The 18,289-nt window shown below is 40.1% G+C and overlaps 2 protein-coding genes and 1 long non-coding RNA gene across 7 annotated transcripts in view; 1 reads left to right on the top strand and 2 right to left on the bottom strand.

The window, feature by feature from the left end:
* Positions 1–472: 472 nt before the first annotated feature.
* LOC120561303 (cilia- and flagella-associated protein 157-like) lies at positions 473–8,793 on the top strand. 2 transcript variants are annotated; one of them, XM_039804365.1, is made up of 9 exons: positions 473–698; positions 2,153–2,424; positions 3,056–3,209; positions 3,429–3,696; positions 3,832–3,953; positions 4,179–4,329; positions 5,076–5,236; positions 6,599–6,751; positions 7,519–8,793. In XM_039804365.1, the coding sequence occupies exons 1-9, from the start codon at positions 535–537 to the stop codon at positions 7,598–7,600; spliced, it is 1,527 nt and encodes a 508-aa protein (XP_039660299.1). In that variant the 5' UTR covers positions 473–534; the 3' UTR covers positions 7,601–8,793. The 2 variants fall into 2 exon arrangements, with proteins under 2 accessions (XP_039660299.1, XP_039660297.1); XM_039804363.1 differs by having other exon boundaries at positions 6,599–8,793.
* On the bottom strand, positions 2,742–3,529 carry LOC120561307. The gene is made up of 2 exons (XR_005639580.1): positions 3,420–3,529; positions 2,742–3,195 (listed from the first exon to the last, which is right to left on the bottom strand). It is a non-coding gene; the product is annotated as an uncharacterized LOC120561307 (long non-coding RNA).
* Positions 8,794–9,010: 217 nt separating the features above from the next.
* kank1a (KN motif and ankyrin repeat domains 1a) overlaps positions 9,011–18,289 on the bottom strand; it is a 57,979-nt gene continuing 48,700 nt past the window's right edge. For all 4 annotated transcript variants that reach the window (XM_039804361.1, XM_039804359.1, XM_039804360.1 and 1 more), the window contains 8 exons: positions 17,548–17,656; positions 16,999–17,220; positions 16,423–16,510; positions 15,587–15,806; positions 14,370–14,512; positions 12,264–12,464; positions 10,097–10,195; positions 9,011–9,970 (listed from right to left, as the gene is read on the bottom strand). In XM_039804361.1, the coding sequence (XP_039660295.1) occupies positions 9,908–9,970; positions 10,097–10,195; positions 12,264–12,464; positions 14,370–14,512; positions 15,587–15,806; positions 16,423–16,510; positions 16,999–17,220; positions 17,548–17,656 (1,145 nt within the window). In that variant the 3' untranslated portion in view covers positions 9,011–9,907. The remainder of the gene's footprint in view (positions 9,971–10,096; positions 10,196–12,263; positions 12,465–14,369; positions 14,513–15,586; positions 15,807–16,422; positions 16,511–16,998; positions 17,221–17,547; positions 17,657–18,289) is intronic.

The raw sequence follows: 18,289 nt of genomic DNA, 5'->3' as shown, positions 1-18,289 counted from the left end.
GGTCTGTTTGTGTGTAATTTTGTATTATGTATTATCTATTTGTTTTTATTGCAAAGCCCTTTGTAACTTTGTTTTGAAAGGTGTTGTATAAATAAAGTTATTATTATTTCTTATTTTATCATTTTTAATTAACTCTTATTCAAAACCTAATTTTTCAATCTGGTCTGGCCAAATGTGGTGATGGTTTTAAAGCTCAGAAAAAATAGAAAAACAGAATTGTAACAACAACGTAACCAGAGCAAATTAATCACTCTTAAAATCTGGTAAAAAACACCAAAAGGTATAAATACCTGTATCTACATCTAATAAAAACACCGGTTACAAATTACATTTAACATCATACCTGTAAAACTTTGCACCATTCTATATTTGATAAAAGTATAAATATATCGCGAGTATTTAATAATAGCAAGTAAGTAACCGCGGGAAGAAGTAAACTTTTCGAGGAGTCCCTGAAGGCAGCATCGCCTAGCAACAACGTAGTTTAGTTGCTAGACATGAGTTGCTTGGCTTTAGCCAACTTTCTGTGACACAATGCCCAAAAAGAAGGATAAGAAAAGCGGCGACAAACAAGATGAAGCCAAGAAAACATCGAAAAAGGAAAGTTCTGAAACGCCTGCAGTTAAAACCGGGTCTGACGACAAAGAGAAGGATTTATATCTGACTCAAATACGATATTTGAACGAGCAGTTGGAGAGGTGAGGCTGTTAGGACCAAAAAAATAGTGCTTCTCTAGCTATTTCGAGAAATAATGCTAACGCTACATCCACGAGACTAACTACTTTAAAGCTACTTTTATGGGCATTATGTGTAAAGTCTGTAGTGTATATATGTATTATTGTGGATAATGTTGTTAATCTTTATTTCAAACTTGGATTTAAAAAAATCTCTTTAGGGCACAGTTCACGTTGTAGCTAACGTTAACACATGGTATGTTAGTTTGTCATTAATTTGTTGCTAACTCATTAAGTAGCTAAATTACGTTATCACTTAAGTTTAGCTAGCTTCTTTATAAGTGTAACGTTATACGCCAATATTGCAGATAGCTAGCGGTGGTGGAAAGCAACTATAGTATATTTATTCAAGTACTGTACTAAAATACTAAATTGAGGTACTTTACTTTGCATATGCATTTCTATTTTCTGCTACTTTATACTTCTACTCCACTATCGTTACATTTCAGAGGGAAATATTTTACCTTTTACTGCACTCCATTTATTAAACAGCTATCAGTACATAATAATAATAATAATAATAACACGCCATGTTTTTGCATTTAATGCATTACTTTTACTTCCAACTTTCCTTAAGTATTTCTACACTGTGGTATTGCTACTTTAAAGATCTGAGTCCTTCTTCCAGCACCTGGTGTTCGCACTGAGGCTAAGTTCACTTTTGTAAGTCACTTTGGACAAAAGCAGCTGCCAAATAATTGAAATATAATTCCAGCATGGGGAGAGAAAAAAAACATCTCCACAACACATCATGCAACCAGCACAGCTCTATGAGAGGCAGCAAGGTGATTTATGGCATTTAATCTGCCAGAGATCCAGAAGCAAATACACATCACCCTACTTTACATGTACAGTATATACTACACGAATCCAGAGGTAGAAGAAGTAATCAGATCTTGTACTAGTCATGCATTCAGACTTTTAGCTGAGCACATAAAATATACTTAAAGTACCAAAATAATACTACTTATTATGCAGAAGGGCCCATTACAGGATAATGTATAATACATTATTGGATTGCAATTATTGAAACAGTCATCACTTAAATGTTGCAGCTGATGAAGGTGGGGCTTAATTGAACTACTTTATCTGCTAGCTTATGAATTCCCCTACAGGGATCATTGACGTTTTAGCTTATTCTATAATATTATATCTTAATGTATTTATTGATTATATTTTGTATTATTAATCTGAATCTGCAAAGTAACTGAGGTTATCAGATAAATGCATATTTGCCTTTATAATGTAATGGAGTAGAAGTATAGCAGAACATTTACCGTAAAAGTACAAGTACCTCAGAATTTTTTGTACGCAAGTAAAGTACCTGAGTACAATGTACTTAGCTACTTTCCACCACTGCAAGAACCATTAAAGATTTTGTCCTTAACCATTGGGCCTGTATGATGCTCTTCCTCCAGATATCAGCCGAAATGTGATCAACTGGAGAGGCAGAAGAAGGACTTAAACTTTCAGTACAGTGCACTGGAGAAGGAGAAAAAGGACATTGTTGAGTATCTGAAACGCTCCCTGATGAAAAAGGAGGACGAGGTGGATGAGCTGACAGAGCTTCTGGAGAGTCAGCGGCAGGCTGCCGATAATGACAGAGACTCTCTGCAGCTGCAGCACAGTCTGCTGAGGCAAGAGCTTCAAGACCGGATTGAAGAACTCAACGCCGAAAACACGACACTCGGTAAGACTGAATATCTCTGTATGTTAAAGCAGCGTCCAGTTGTAGCATGTTGAACACCGGTGAAGATGGTTTTGATGTGGAAACTTCTCTCTGCTTTTATGTTTTTCCACATAAAACTGAGACCTAAATATTTAACTGAGAAAATAATACTGGTGTTACAGGAAACATGTTTTTCCTCACAGCATTAAATTGTCCCATCTTCCACCCTCTTTTGAATGAATAATGCAACTCAGATAGATACTACAGCACATGACATGGAAACAATTCTTTTGCACACTCAGACTAATTCACACATCCAACAAAAAACTATGAACATATTTTGGTAGAAAATATTTTTTATTTCTAGACATCTGAGTGTGAGATGAATCAAGGACTGACAATATATTTCTACCTAGTTAACTCTAGACAGCATTACATAGGTACTATGATAGGTACAATGATACCATTACATAGCAATACATTGTTATTAAATGTTTTTTGTTTACCTCATTGGACCTGTAGCATCAGCTAGGTGGCTGAACAGTTTAGCAGCCTGTACACTGCATTTAACACAAACTGGATGCAGAAACAAACTCATTGGTTGAGTTAAACCTTAGTGAGTGAACTTTTAACTCTTCTCTCGTGCTCCAAGTGACGAGGCTGGCTAATCTGGAGGAGTTTCAGAAGCAGAAGGAGCAGCTGACGTCCAACATGGAGTCTCTGGAGAAGCAGCTGGCCAATCAGAACGAGGAACACAACGCTGCTATCCACAGCCTGGAGATGAAAGCACTGCTGGAAAAGAAGAGGTTATGACTGCTGATTTTGTGACAGCATTGCATTGCAATTATAGACTACAATGATAGCCTTTCCTAGCAATGAAAACATTAAAAAATATGACATAAATGTGTTAGCATAAATTCCAGGCCCTTTTTTCTTTTTTTTTGTAAAATGAAGGGTAAAAAGCTGTTTTTGTACAGGGCTAAGTCACATCAAAAACAAACAAATGTCTAACAAACCCTCAAAAGGTTAGAGAAGGAGATGGAGAGCCATGTGGCGGCCATGGCGGCAGAGGTACAGCACCTGGTGGACCAGAAGGTCCCAGAGACGACCAGGTTGGCCCTTCAGGAGAACTCGGAGGTCAAGGCTCAGATCAGCCAGCTGTCAGAGCAGACACATGTCCTGATGGAGGAGAACTCGGCCCTGCGGGAGCGTAAGAGTCGGCTCAGTGTGGATGTGGATATCCTGGAGCAAATGCTCAGCGAGACGTCCCGCAAGAGCTGCATCCGCAAGAAGGTAAGAGTAACAGATCTCCATCTACTCATCATTTGGGCCCAATGTGGGATCGGATCCAGTGGGTGTTGCAGTTTTCGATATATATATATATATATATATACTTCTATACTATATACTTCATCTTCACTCTATCAGGTGGTGGAGCAGCTTACAGAAAAGTGTCAGCAGCTGCAGGCGGAGCTGAAGGACTGTAAGCGAGAACTCGAGCAGCTTCAGACGAAACACACAGGAGTCCTGGCTGAGATGGAGGCACTCAGGTCAAAGTTCACTCCTGTCAAGTCTTTACTGTCAACATACCACTGACTCGTGCTTTATTCAAGGTCCAATTCATTTAAATTTTAAGAGCAATTCACAAGAATGTCTCAATAATGATTTACAGACCGAGAAAAAAAGAATCGCAAATTTCCAATATATAAGTTTCTGGACAAATCAAAACAAAACAAAAATGGGTGGGTTACCCACAGTTAGTGTTGTGTTTTCAGACAGGACCGGACCTCGCTGTCCGAGCAGTGCAGTAAAAACAGAGCCAAGGTGAGCGGACAGGAGGCAGAGCTACAGCAGGAGAGGAAGAGGAGGAGCAGGATGAAGAGCATCATGCAGGAGGCAGCCATCACTCTCAGACAAGCCCTGATGGTAAAACAAAAAAAAAAAAAAAAAAGTCAGGAACATCTGGACACACAAACACTTTCAAGGGAAGGTTGTCAGTTATCTCAGCCCATTGGCAGAATTTTCTTTTCTTTTTGCACTTTTGTTGTTGCTTTTTGCAGTGCTATTTTTCTGTGACAGAGAGGTTCACAAAAAAATGTCTGAAATAGATATACATCTTACACCTTATTTATTATCCTTTTTAACTAATAAAAATCTTTTTTTTGGCAACATCGTTAGTTGGTTGTTATGTAAAAATTGGGATGTTTAAGATTCTTATCAATAAGATTTCCAGGTTAGCTTAGCCCTCCCTGTCATTAAGTAAAATAATTTCCCTAATTCCCTACTGCAACTTCACTAACTTCTGTACAACACATCCGTTCTAAACCCTATGATCTTATGATCATGATGACCAATCTGCACAACATGATCCATTTCATCAAACCAGCTCAATTGCTAAGGAATACACTCAAGCATTTCTACTGCTAAACTACTGTAATTGAGAGGATTAGCTAGTAGAAGTGTAAGAAGGTATTAAACCCAAATTACACAGAATAGATTTGGGAATAACGGCCTCACTTTCGTTGTATGTAACCGAGAGGAATCTTGACATTTGAAATATCTCCAAATGTGAAGTTGCTGCTTAAGTAGCCTAATAATGCGATGGGATTGTTTCAGCCTCTTTGAAATGTTTTTACGACTTCAGCCCGTGATGTTGGCTCCGTTCCCTGCAGGATGCTCCTACAGACCAGGGCTCGGAGGTGGACTCTGTTGTCCGGTGGAAGCAGCTGATGGAGAAGCTGCTGGTGGTCTTGGACCGGCCCACACCCACCAACACCACCGCAGAGAAGGACCAGCTGGATGAGCAGCAGACCTCTGACCCTGCAGCAGACAGGTCATACAATCACTAAAGTATCTCTCAACTACATGTAGACTTTAAAGCAACACCAAAGCACTTTTCCCGCTTCGGTCCCCCTAAAGGTTGGAAGCGGAATTGTCCATTACATTACATTATGCAAGTTTGCCAGATCGGGTAGCGCACATGTGTCAAACTCAAGGCCCGCGGGCCAAATCCGGCCCCTTTCAGATTTAGATCCGGCCCTGTATATCAGTTTGGGTTCACAATAAATTTTGTCCGTCTAGTTGTGTGCCAAACCAAAAACACAGGAAAGTGTTTTTTTAAACTGCAATTACCTGACTTTCAAAGCAGAATATGGCAGATTTGCCAACTGAGACTCCCAGAAGCAGAGTTTTCATATTCAGGCTGTGAAACAGGTTATTGTTAAAAAAAAAATTATCGTTTTACTTGATTTGCTAAATTCTATGATGGCTAAGAAACTCTTTTGATGACTTTTGTAGGGCTTCATTTCAACAAAAATGCAACAAAAAACATTAAAAAAATATTGGAAAAAGCAACAAATTTACAAAAAGGTGACAAATGTCTGAGAAAGCCACAAAAAAGTTGGAACAAAAAGGAGGAAAAAAAATGCATGTTAAAAAAGAAGTAACAAAAGCATGTCAATAAACTCTACATGTGTGGCCCTTGGTGTGATTCTCTTTTTCTAGTGTGGCCCTTAGCGAAAATGAGTTTGACACCCCTGGGGTAGCGGATCTGTAGCCTGGCTCCGCCCTCCTACGTACTTCCGCTCAATTTTAATTTTCCTTCAGTACTCCGTCTGGGTTTGTGGTATATTCTTGGGTTTTCTCCAGCCAAATCTTTACCGGTCCAATCAGTGAACAGAGCGAGTGGCTGAGAACGATGACGTTGAGGTCGTGACGTCCCCTCTTGTTAGCCTGGTCCTACCAGACAGTACGTAGGAGGGCGGAGCCAGGCTACCAGAGTGGCTCTGGGCAGATCCAATAGTTTTAAACTTCAACAGAGTACCCGCCTTCAAGGAAGTTAACACCCGCAATGGAGAGTGGCCAGACTCTCTGTATAAATGAAATGTATGAGAGTCCGGTAGGACCAGGCTAGCGGATCTGTAGTTCGAATGAGACATTACGACAGCGGTAATGGACAATTCCGCTTCCAACCTGTAGGGGGACCGAAGCGGGAAAAGTGCTTTAGTGTTGCTTTAATGTGGTTGACGGCATGTTTTAGTGTACTTCCTTGGCAGAAGTTTTGATTACCCAATCACAACAAAGAAATACAAGTTTTAGATGTTGCCAATGAGGCCAATCATCACAACGGTACAGTTCTGTTCTTCTGAGTTGGTGCTGCTCTGTCACCCTCATCCTGTTCCCCGTGTCTTTACAGAGAAGTGACCCTGAATCCAGCTTTGAGTTTTCAGTTCGAGCTGGCCCGCTACAGGCCAGGTGACCTAGGCCTCGTACCCCGCCCCGCACTGAAACACAAACTCTCCAGGATGGGAGCAGCTGGGTCCAGCAGCACCCACGTGCCTCTGCACAGGTTTGTTAGGGTCTCCACATACACCTACTTTAGTTTCCTTTGTCAGCACTGTCGACAACTGAATGTAGAAACAGAAAATGATGGTGATAATAGATAAACGGGCTCTGGAGGAAAGAATACCGCCTGTAGAGTCTTTAATCTCAGGCGACATTAGGCCAATATGGAGGAATTGGGAGAACTTGCTTGGACGCGTGTTCTGCGCGCCAATATTTAAAGTCCACAATTTGTTTGGATTTCGGTGCTGTGACCCATTTACTTTCTGTAACGGCCTGCTTACCGTCACGCAAGCATAGAGTCCATTTTCATTTCTGGTTTAGTTTCCTTGTCAAACAACTGAAACCCTGACCAAACTGACATGACAAACACGACTGACCCGACTGACACGGTAAAAAGCGGTCTGCTTTCCCCGTTTTCCACACACCTGTGTACCTGTGGCTGATTAGCTTTATGCCTTCCCAAAGGCCATGTTCCACCCAGTGCTCAAACATAAAACTGCACCTTGACATAACAAATATGGAAGCATATACAAACAAAGTGGTGAAATGGCTCCAACATCACCCTTGTGTTAAATATAGAATTCCTTTTACAAACAATATACAGTATATATTTCAGAGAAAAAGAATTACCATTACTATCATTCACCCCATTTTAAATTGATAGAGGCTATACTTTTGATATTTAAGGATGATTTGTTTGTTGTTGTGTTGGAAATATGCGCTTCAATATATTTTTCACTTTTACTTCTGTTGCTCTTTCCATGCCCTCAGGAAGCCCTCCAGTCAGAAAACCGCCAGCTCCAATAACCGGACTGATTCAGCTGTCCGAAACTTATTCTCTAAACCCAAATAACAACAAAACTAGATTCCTATTCTAACCCTTCATACAGCATCTCCAAAATACAGAGGAGCCAGTCTGTTGCCATTTCCCCCTTCAGTCCTTTGCAAATTACTCAAATTCATATTTCTTATGTGTTTCGTGTTGTGCCAGAAGGAACAAATTATGATGAATGTCTGTCACAGCAGACAAAATAAGGATGTAGCAGTAAAACACCCGAGTGTTTTTAATGGAGCGACCAAGGGTTTCTTTAAGTCTATTAATTCAGCTGGTCATTAATCAAAGAATGAATGTGCCATTTCTTTAGTCTAAAAGTCAGTGTCTCACTTACTTTTCTAATGATGTTTCCAAATCCTCAATATCTCACTTCAAAATTATAGTTTAGGTTCAGCGATCATGATTTCCTGACTAAACAGTTGACTGTTACTGTGAGCTCCTGTATGTGCAGCCAACAGTGGTGGAAGAAGTAGGCTACTCCAATTTTTTACTTAAGTAAAAGCATTAAAAAGTTTACTTTAGTAAAAATACAAAAGTATTAGCATCAATAGGTCTTCAAAGTACAAAAACTAAAAAGTACTCATTACGCAGAATGACCCATTTCAGAATCGTAAACATATTATTGGATAATAATTACTGATGCATTAATGTGTTCATCACTAATGTTGCAGCTGGGAAAGGTGGGGTAATTTAAATGACTATGTACTGCTGGGTAGCTTGTCAATTCCCACCCGGGGTTTTATCTTAATCTGTTATATTATACATCTGAATCTGTGAAGTAACTAATAACTAGTAAAGTTGTGCCAAAAAGAGAGGCTGTTACCATGCTATCCTTGTCTTTTGAATTAACAAAAGGTCAAAATATTGATTTAGTTTGAGGTCATTCTGCTTTGATTTATATTTTGAGTCTGTTTGTCTTCTTCTGCTTCACATTTGTATTTTAGGCATTTGTTTTACACGTGTTTATGAATGTTGATGAAATGTTATGTTTTGTATTTCACTGTTTCTGATCATCACCTAAGATTAAGTGAGCATGTCATATAATGATCTGTGTTTTCATCACAGTCATCGGAGATGTGTTTAATGTATAAAAAAAATGAACTGCTGTTTTCTATGCATCCAGTGTGCAGTTTTTAGAGCACTTTGCTAAATGTTGGACAGAAAGATGGGTCGTCTTTGTCTAGAAATAAAAGGAGTGAAGAAAAAAAAAACTAATATTTCTTCTGCTGAACAGGTACAGAGAACCATGTAGAAACCCAGAACAGACTGAACATGTAAGATAAAACCTAAAATAACTAAATGTTTTCCAACAGGCTGGGGTAAGAGAAACATGATCCTTACTGCACTTTAATTTCCCTTAAATGTGTGAATATAATAGGTTTACTTACCTAAGATTTGTGGGTCATCAATGAAGACGAGACACTGATCTATATTCTTTAATTGATTTTTATTATTATATGGCATCCCAGGCACTTCAATTCTCATTCAAGGATGAAAGTCAGTACCTGGAAGAACACTAGAGGAGGACAGCTTATATTACACATGAGACGGACAGAAAATAACTGGACACAAAAAAGGAGAATAACTAAACTAATGACCACCATATGTACAATGGAATACATATATCTGCATTAAAAACTATACTTTGATAAATATATAACTTCATGGGTTGTTAAGTAGTAATAGGAAATATTCAAAATACTGTGATACTTCTTAAATAGATACAAATGATTTGTATAAAAGTACAATTTCTCCAGTCTAGGTCGCGTCTACTCATTGATGCATTCATCCACATGAGTTGTACATGTAGTGCAGAGAGCTGGGCGCACAGGCCGGGATGTCGAGGTGAGCGATATATATACAGGAAATATTTCCTCTAACGTGTGGGTGGATTATTCTCCGTCTGCCTACTCGGATGTGCTCAACAACAAAAAAAATAAAAAATAAATCACAAATGTTTTGGTGCTCTTGAATGATCAACATTGAGCTTTAGAAATAAAATAAAAGTTGTCAAATTGCACAAAAAAAAAAAAAAAATGGAGAAGAAAAAAAAGAACAAATAAATGGCATTTAGTAGTTGAATTTGTGTCCGTGTTGGTTTGCTGATTATTTCAACCAGAATGTGAGGGGACTGGAGGCACCAGCTGGTTACATTCATATTCAAAGGGCACTTTGGGCTCGTCAGCGTGCACATAAATAAAAATATTTCCAGAAATCTCATTGGTTGGTTGGTGCTTGGGATCAAGCCCCTCATCTAGCTGTGGGTAAGGCATCGTTCAGCATGAACCAATAGCAGCGCGGGGTTTGTGGGGAGAGGCGGGGCCTCTAATCAAACATGCCCCTCCGAGTGGGACTGGGTGACGTCTTTCTGCCGAGTCGAGGGGTCCCCTAGAATATAAATACAAGTGTAAATGGTTACTGTGACAGTTGACACGTAAACAGACATGACATAGGAAGAACAGGGGGGTTTAAAAAAAAGGGAGGGAGGGAGGGAGGGGGGTGATGTGGACCTACAGGTGACTGGGCTTTGGAGAAGTTGACATGTGCATAAAGCAACACTGCAATGTCCTTGTGTCCTGCTTCCAGGGCGATGGACAGAGCATTACTCTCATCCTGAAGAGAAGACAACAAGGATAAAATGACAATCAGGCAACTGAAAAATAAAACCTGTCACACAGCAGTCAGTCAGCATATAGGGGATAATGCAGAGCGAGAACCCCAACAGGGTGATGCAGGACCCCGACGCAAATCCCCGTTTCCTCCACCGTCCCTCTCCGTTTGTGATCAGCTGATCATCGGTATGAGCTCCATATGAGCACAAATAGAATTTAAAAATATTTGAATTGATTTAAAAATGGTCCACCAGAGTCTATGATGAAAACTCTATTCTGTTATACAGAATCTTGTGACTGACCAATCAGAATTGAGTATTCAACCAAGCCATGTAATAATTAGTAAGTATTACTAGTAGTTATTATTATGTATAAATATGTCTAGCTGCTGTACAGGCATTGGCTCACATAACAACTACAGTAATACATTTGACACGAATCAACATGAACACACGTGTTTTGTTCAAACTTCAAAATTATTTAAAAAGGAAAAGCTCAAATTCTTCACATTTGTGAAACCAGAACCATTACATGTTTTAGCATGAAAAAGCTAAATAGTTGCCGAAGAACTGTGTATTTTATAAGCTCTTTGTATGTTTTGTGTGCAAGAATCACTTTTTGTAAAGTAACTAGCAACAAAAGTTATTAAATAAATGTGATGGGAGTAAAAAGTACAATATGTTAGGGCTGGGCGATATGGAGAAAATCAAATATCAGATATTTCTGACCAAATACCTCGGCATCGATACCGCAACGATATTGTAGTGTTGACTATTGGTGCTTTCACAAAATATTTACACAATGAGATTTTAGCTAAATAATCATCAGTAATGCGGATATAATGACTAAGTGGGTAAAGGCAAATAATAGAACAGTTACAACAGTCTGGTAAGTTCAGAAAATGACATCACTTTACTGTAACGCAGCCTTTAAAACCAGGAAAAGACAACACTTATGCCATATTACGATATCCAAAATCTATAGCCCTATTCGCACGGGATAAGTATTACCTGGTGACCTCCAGTCATTTGTAATAATTGCGGAGGTTGTCTGTGATCTTAATCCCGTGCGAATCGGTCATGTCTGTAATTTGTAAAGTAATAATTCCCCCGCAAATGACCTACCATATTTCGCCGAAAACGGAGGTCCTGTGATAATATTAGTCCCGTGCGAATCATCTCTGATTTGTCCAGGATTTGGCGGGGCTTTTTTGTTTTTTCAAGGTAGCCATTTCCTTCTTTTGCACCTTTTTATCCATCTTTCGCGAAGAATGGAGGGTGCGTTAGAGTGTTTTGACAGTGTTTTGGGTGCTGGGTCATGTCGCTATACATCATATACAATTTGCAGAAAGAGAAAGATGAAAACCACCACAAGTGCGAAGAAAAAAAGAATGATTAGATGGCGATGGATGACATGTATAGCAGCATGCGGTAAATATATTTTTTGTTTGTATCATACATCTAGAGATAACGACAAGACATCTCCAAGCCATAGCTTATCAAAAATAATGCACAATCAGCCGAGGGGCTCACTTCATAATTAGAGGTTAATGTTACAAAAAAATCAAGCTAATAGATTTTAACCTGGTGAAATGTTTTGTTTTATCCATCTAACCGGACCCTGCTTGACACCACCCGAGAAAAAAGTGAGAGAAAGAAAAGAGAGGTCGAGTTCGGACGATGACTGACTACCCGGTTGAGATTGTGCGCGTGTGTGTCCTCGAGATCTGACCACACACAAACACACGTAGCAGAGCTACCCACACCCATGTTTCTACTGTTGCTTAATGTCAGTAAATTCGAGTAAAATCACAGGCTTCGCTTATCCCGTTCGAATGCGCCAGATGAAACTCAGACGTGGGTGGGTAATTTATAATTCACACGAGGTCTCAAGATAATACTTATTCCGTGCGAATAGGGCTTAAGACGATATCTAGTCTCATATCACGATATTGATAAAATATCAATATGTTGCCCAGCTCTACAATATGTCTCTGAATTGTAGTACTTGTTACTCAAGTAGTCCTAAAATGAAGTGCAGTACTCAAGGGAATGTAGTTAGCTACTCACGCTGTCGCTCAGCGTGGCGTCGCAGCCGGGTTGAGCCAGCAGCAGTTTGACGATCTCGACGTGTCCGTGCTCGCTGGCGCACATCAGCGCCGTGGAGCCCTCGTCGTCCTGGACGTTGACGTCGGCCCCGTGAGCCAGCAGCGCCCGGACCATGTCCATCCTGCCGTGACTGACCGCCAGCATCAGCCCCGTCTGACCAGCCTGAAACAGCGGTCAAATTATTAACGCAAACAATTTACACTTTTATGAAATACCTAATGAAATACCATAATCAATCTTTCTGTTCGACCTTCTCTTCTTCTACTTTACGCACATCTCAAGGTCTTGCCAAATCAGTGACCCCTTTTAAAAAATAAAAAATATATATGATATATTAATGCTAGCACACCGTTTTAATTCCAAAATGTTTTATGTTCTATTATTACTGTTTTCATCTTCACTATCATTAGGATTTTATTTCATCTTATTTTGTATTATTTTTAATTGTCTGATTGTTTGCCTCGTTGCAGGATAACGTAGATACATATTGTAACTATGCGACTGTATGGGTTTCATAGAATTTAATTAACAAAGAAAAATATTTTAAAAGTTGCAGCCCTAAAACTTACCTCCCTGCTTTGAGACTAAATCATGAATTTATGGCTTCAGCAGTAACAAGTGGCACACGCACGCTGACTGAGATGCAACGTTGAACGGCATGAGTTGAACACATGGAAACCTCCACGGCACCAAACTTAAAATACAAAAAAAAAAAAACGGTCTCCTACTGTAAAAAAAAAAAAAGGTCTACTGTCAATATAAGCAAGTCATCATCATTACACCTGACGTCTAACGTGTTCTACAGCGTTTACACATTCTGTAGTTCCCTTCCTTTACCACATGGTGTCACTAAAGTTCTATTCTTCCTACTTCAGGGTAAATACTTCTGATCTGAAAGATAAATTCTTTTGTAGTTAGACTTTTAGCTAAGACTCCGGTGCATAAGCTGGGTTTGTGCGTTTCTGATTTATTAATACAAATCAGAAAAATACCTAATTCAAAGCCTTTTTTTTTTTTAATAAGCTTTTACAACGCTGGTACCTGTTGGTAGCTTTAATGTGCTTAGTTTACAAACAAAGAGTGCTTGATTTCCCTGCTCATTGAAACCTGAAGTCCACTGAGCCACGTGTTGGGGTCCTGCCGCTGCCGTCTGACCTGCGAGCCACCAGTGGTGGAATATAGCTAAGTACATTTACTCAAGTACTGTACTTAAAGTGCTCCTATTATGCTCATTTTCAGGTTCATAATTGTATTTAGAGGTTGTACCAGAATAGGTTTACATGGTTTAATTTTCAAAAAACACCATATTTTTGTTGCACTGCACATAGCTGCAGCTCCTCTTTTCACCCTGTGTGTTGAGCTCTCTGTTTTAGCTACAGAGTGAGACATTTCACTTCCATCTTTGTTGGGAGTCGCACATGCGCAGTAGCTAAATAAGGACTACTAGCCATTAGGAAGCAGAGTATGAGGGCGTGGCACGCTAGCAGCTAGGCGAGCATTATAACGTGGGTTACAAAGTTTGTCTCTGAAGTAAAGGCTGGACTACAATAGAGCTGTTTGTAAACAGGGTTTTCTGTTGGAGATGGTAAGTCCCTTTGGGGTGGACTTTGGGCTTTTTCGCTTTGTTAACCTATAACATGCACAAAAAAAGATATATATAACACAATAAAGGAAGGGGAAAAGCCAAAAAGCATAATATGAGCACTTTAAGTACAAATTTGAAGTACTTGTACTTTACTTAAGTCTTTTCTTTCCACTTCTACTCTGCTACATTTTAGAGAGAAATATTGTACTTTTGACTCCACCACATTAATCTGACATGTTAAGTTACTAGTTACTTTATAAATTAATATTTTGACACACAAAACCCGTCTAGTTTATAAAATACAATGTTTATTTTAAATTAAACTAGTACATGTCCCTGATGATACTTACATACTTTTACTTAAGTAACATTTTCAATGCAGGACTTTTTTACTTGGAACAGAATACTTTTACAGTGTGGTATTAGTACTTTTACTGAAGTAAAGGATCTGAATACTTCTTCCACCGCTGCGAGTCACTGACCTGGCTGGCTCGAGCGTTGACGTCGCCCTTGCTGAAGAGCTCGTCCACAATACGCATGTCCTTGGGCGACTCCACTGCGGCCAGCGCGGCCAGCATGATGGGCGTGTATCCCGCCTTGTTCTGCTGATTCACATTACACACATCTGACACACACACACACACACACACACACACACACACACACATTAAAGCACGGTGCAGCAGCTTGAGGGAGCACTTTTTCAGTGCGTGTGGTCTCAGACCCTTTAACGCTACGACTCTTGTCTGCGATTGACTTGTCGCTGCCCGTCAATCAACAACACAGCGATGTACAAGGACGTGTGTCAGGCCTGGGGCTTCTTCTGGGACCATGATGCATTGGGTGAACCTTTAAAGAACTCGTCCTTGCAAAAAGAGACAAGACATCCGAGCCATCAGACGGGAGGCGAGGTGAGTGAGAGGGTGGCTGCCCTGCCCACTGAGGGGAGGAGAGGTCTAAGGAGCTGGGAGGACAAAGGCTACAATGGGAACAGAGGGGGTGGGGGGGTGGATTTGCTGTCACAGAGCACAAGGACACAAAAGGCCGAGGAGACAAAAGGGCTTTTAGAGCAGCGAGTGGACAGGACCTCATCACAGTCTATTGAGCCTTCAGGGAGAGCGCTGCATGGCAGGGAAGTAGGAAGCATTCAGATCCTTGAGTTGAGAAAAAAAAAAAAAAAAATACTAATACAGAGGTCCAGCTTACTACTATGAAGAGTAGGCCGCACTGATTCTGGTAGTATGTGTTTTGATAACTTTTCAGACTAAACTGAAACAATCTACAATGGGTCACTCTACATCAGTGAGGAGCTGCCAAAGACAGAAGAAGAGTAGCTACATGCCAAGTATCAGCATTACTGTTGTCTTTCTGCAGCAACCTGATATCTTAAAGAAAAAGATAAAAGCTGCAGAGAAGCTGGAGAAGGTGAGCCGTGTGGCGAATTCAGGAATACAAAAGCTTCTGGTGGTCTTATGAGGTTATTAGGGGAGTAAAACAAAACCTTGGCTGCATTTTAAGCAAAACAAAGATAATCTCAGGGTTTTGATGGATTGGGAAGGCTTTGAAACATTTTAGAAACACTGGGCAACAAGGATTCCTTTCAACTTATTACTCAATTGATGTTAATGCACAGAGCTCAACAAAAGCAAACATTCAGCTTTGCCTCGCGGCCACATGAGAGAGAGGACAGAATGCTGACCTGCATCCAGCAACTTCTTCACCACCTGGAAGTTGGAGTGCGACACGCTGTAGTGCAGCGCTGTGTTGCCGTTGCCGTCGGCCATGTTGACGATGTGGCGCAGCACGGCCGCCGAGATGGCCCCAAAAGCCCCCAGGTAGTCCTCCACCATGCCGGCCAGCGCCGCCTTCTGGCTGGACACGCGGAACCACTCGTGCTGCACCGTGTTCAGGCAGGCTCTCTGAGGAGGCAGGACGGGGACTCGTTAGAGATTACAGGCAGTATCTGTGTAGTGCTGTGTAGGGATGCTAATGTGGTAACGGATAAATATGCAATCCATTAGTACACGTCCATGCATGTTGAGACTCTAATTTAACAGATTATCTAACTTTCAATGCCACTTTGTATAGAGTGACAAAATAACAGATGTTGGTAGTGGCGGTGTCAGACACACGGGAGTGTATGCTGCTGAAAAATGCTACAATCACAGAAAAAGATCAAAACACTCAAGTGTTATTCAAACAACAGCATTTTACGTTCTTCTTGAATGGAATATCTCCATTGCATTTTAGGGTAAAATAGGTAATGATTGAAAGTATTTTCGCATAACACAGAACATAACTAAAATCTAGTGATTTGGTTTGCAATAAAAAATAAAAAACGTGGCCGGGTTGGATCAGTGGGTAGAGCAGGCGCACATATACTGAGAGGCTTATGCCTCGACGCAACTTAAATGTTATCCCCCAGCTTCATTTAGTATGATACACAGTAGTTTACACTATTAAGCAGCACATATATAAATTGTGTGTATATATATATATATATATATATATATATATATATAAAGAATTCCTCACCAGATCTTTAGTGCTCACGGCTTTGGGGTCACTAAGGTGAGTTTTAAGAACGTTGCTCGCAGCCAGCATCTTCTCACTTAGCTCATACCTGTGGAGACAATCAAACTTTGATTATTTTAACATTCAAAGGCTTCATCTAATTTGCCCTTTATCTAATAACTGCTCCATATTACAAAATGTTAACATCCCACATTAATGTGTATAACTGCAGCATGTTTCATCTGATGAGGTAGCAATTATTTTTACCTTGTTTGGATGCTGCCTGTATAAATAATCGTGTAGTTATTATTATTGAGCTAGTTATCTACTGTGTCTGAAGAGACACATTTCCAGCTCTGGTTGGACTATAAAGTTTTGATTCTATTCCATCAAATTTTCACAACCTGTACTGCTTAGCTTCTACTTCTACTAAACTCCTATATATTATTCTTTAAATTGATTTTCTGTATACAATTACAAAAATCTGAATTAATACTTGTAATTAAAAGTAGGGTTGATATAATTTGAACACATTAGCATACAGTAGGTCACTTCAGAGCACTGGAAACAGTGTAATAGTTGTTCTCTTGAACCCACCTCTCTCTCATCTCCTGCTTCTCTGAACTTTCCTCTTTGTCCTCCTCCTTCCCGTCCTCGGCGCCTTCGGGCTGAAACTCCTTCGTGGTGCGCTTTCCCTCCACATTCTTGTATTCCTCCTCCTTTCCTACGAACTCCTTCTCCTCATCCTCTTCCTCTTCGTCCGACCCCGAGGAGCTGCTGTCCTCTGAGCTGGAGTCGTCGCTTGACGTAGTCTCATACCTGCTTCGCCACAAGGGGGCGGCAAAAGAACAGACATTCAAAAACTCAGGTGGTGCACACAAAAAAAAGGTTCAGATTTCATGAGGTTCGGACCTCCATGTGTATGTTAACAAGCGCAGGTTTAAGAGGAAAGAACATCAACACAACAGCCTTATAAAAGAGTAAAACAGCACCTTTAACCACACTCGAGATACTTAAAAACACTAATGCACAACAAAAGCACCAAGTTAAAAAACATCTAACAGGCCCCTTAAAATGCAAAGAAAAAAATAATCGAATTAAAAATTCATGACATAGTTCAAGGTGAATATATTTTCCCCGACTCACCCTCCGTTCACCCCGACAAACTGCAGGTTCTTCTTGGTGCCGTTGGAGTCTGCTCGGCCATCTTTCTTCTTCATGATGGATTTCAGGGTGCTCTGGCTGCACGGCTGCCCTGAACGCGAGCACAACAGGATCACTTTAGTGTCAGCATCAAAATAAAAGTAAACATTTAACTGGAGTTTATCAAATCATAAAAACAAGTTTCTTCTAGTTTTAGATGTCATTTGCTTCTAGAACGGCTGCTGATTTAGTTCATTCTTTAAAGTAAAATGTATTAAAAAGAAGAACAGACTGTTCATGTATACTGTGGATGGATAGATACTTTATTTATCCCTGTTGGGGAAATTATCATGTCACAGCAGCAGTGCACAAACGAACCGCACTGCAACCGAACAAAGCATAAGTGAAGCAAAAAAAAAAAAAAAAAAAATACAAGTACCAACAGTTTGCCCGTTAAACATGTGCATGCATACAGTGCTGTAAGGTGTGTCAAACTGATGGAATACTAAGTTACAAGTCTCTCTAAAACTTTCCAAGTTTCTATAAAACTTTTTTTCTTCTTGTTTTACATTTTTAAATTACAATTTTTATAATATCCTCTCTCCTGCAACATTAAAAGTATCCTGCAGTTAACAGCAGCACAACTTAACAAGCCCGGTCAGTTCATTTACAAATGGCCTGAGAACGCCTGAATGATCCACTAAAGGTTCTCTGACATGATCAAGAGCTTTGGCACTGAGCAAAG

This window comes from Perca fluviatilis, chromosome 6 (assembly GCF_010015445.1).
Source record: "Perca fluviatilis chromosome 6, GENO_Pfluv_1.0, whole genome shotgun sequence".
Lineage (NCBI taxonomy): Eukaryota > Metazoa > Chordata > Actinopteri > Perciformes > Percidae > Perca > Perca fluviatilis.
The sequence above is the reverse complement of the archived record's forward strand: the minus strand, read 5'-3'. Positions and strand labels throughout refer to the sequence as shown.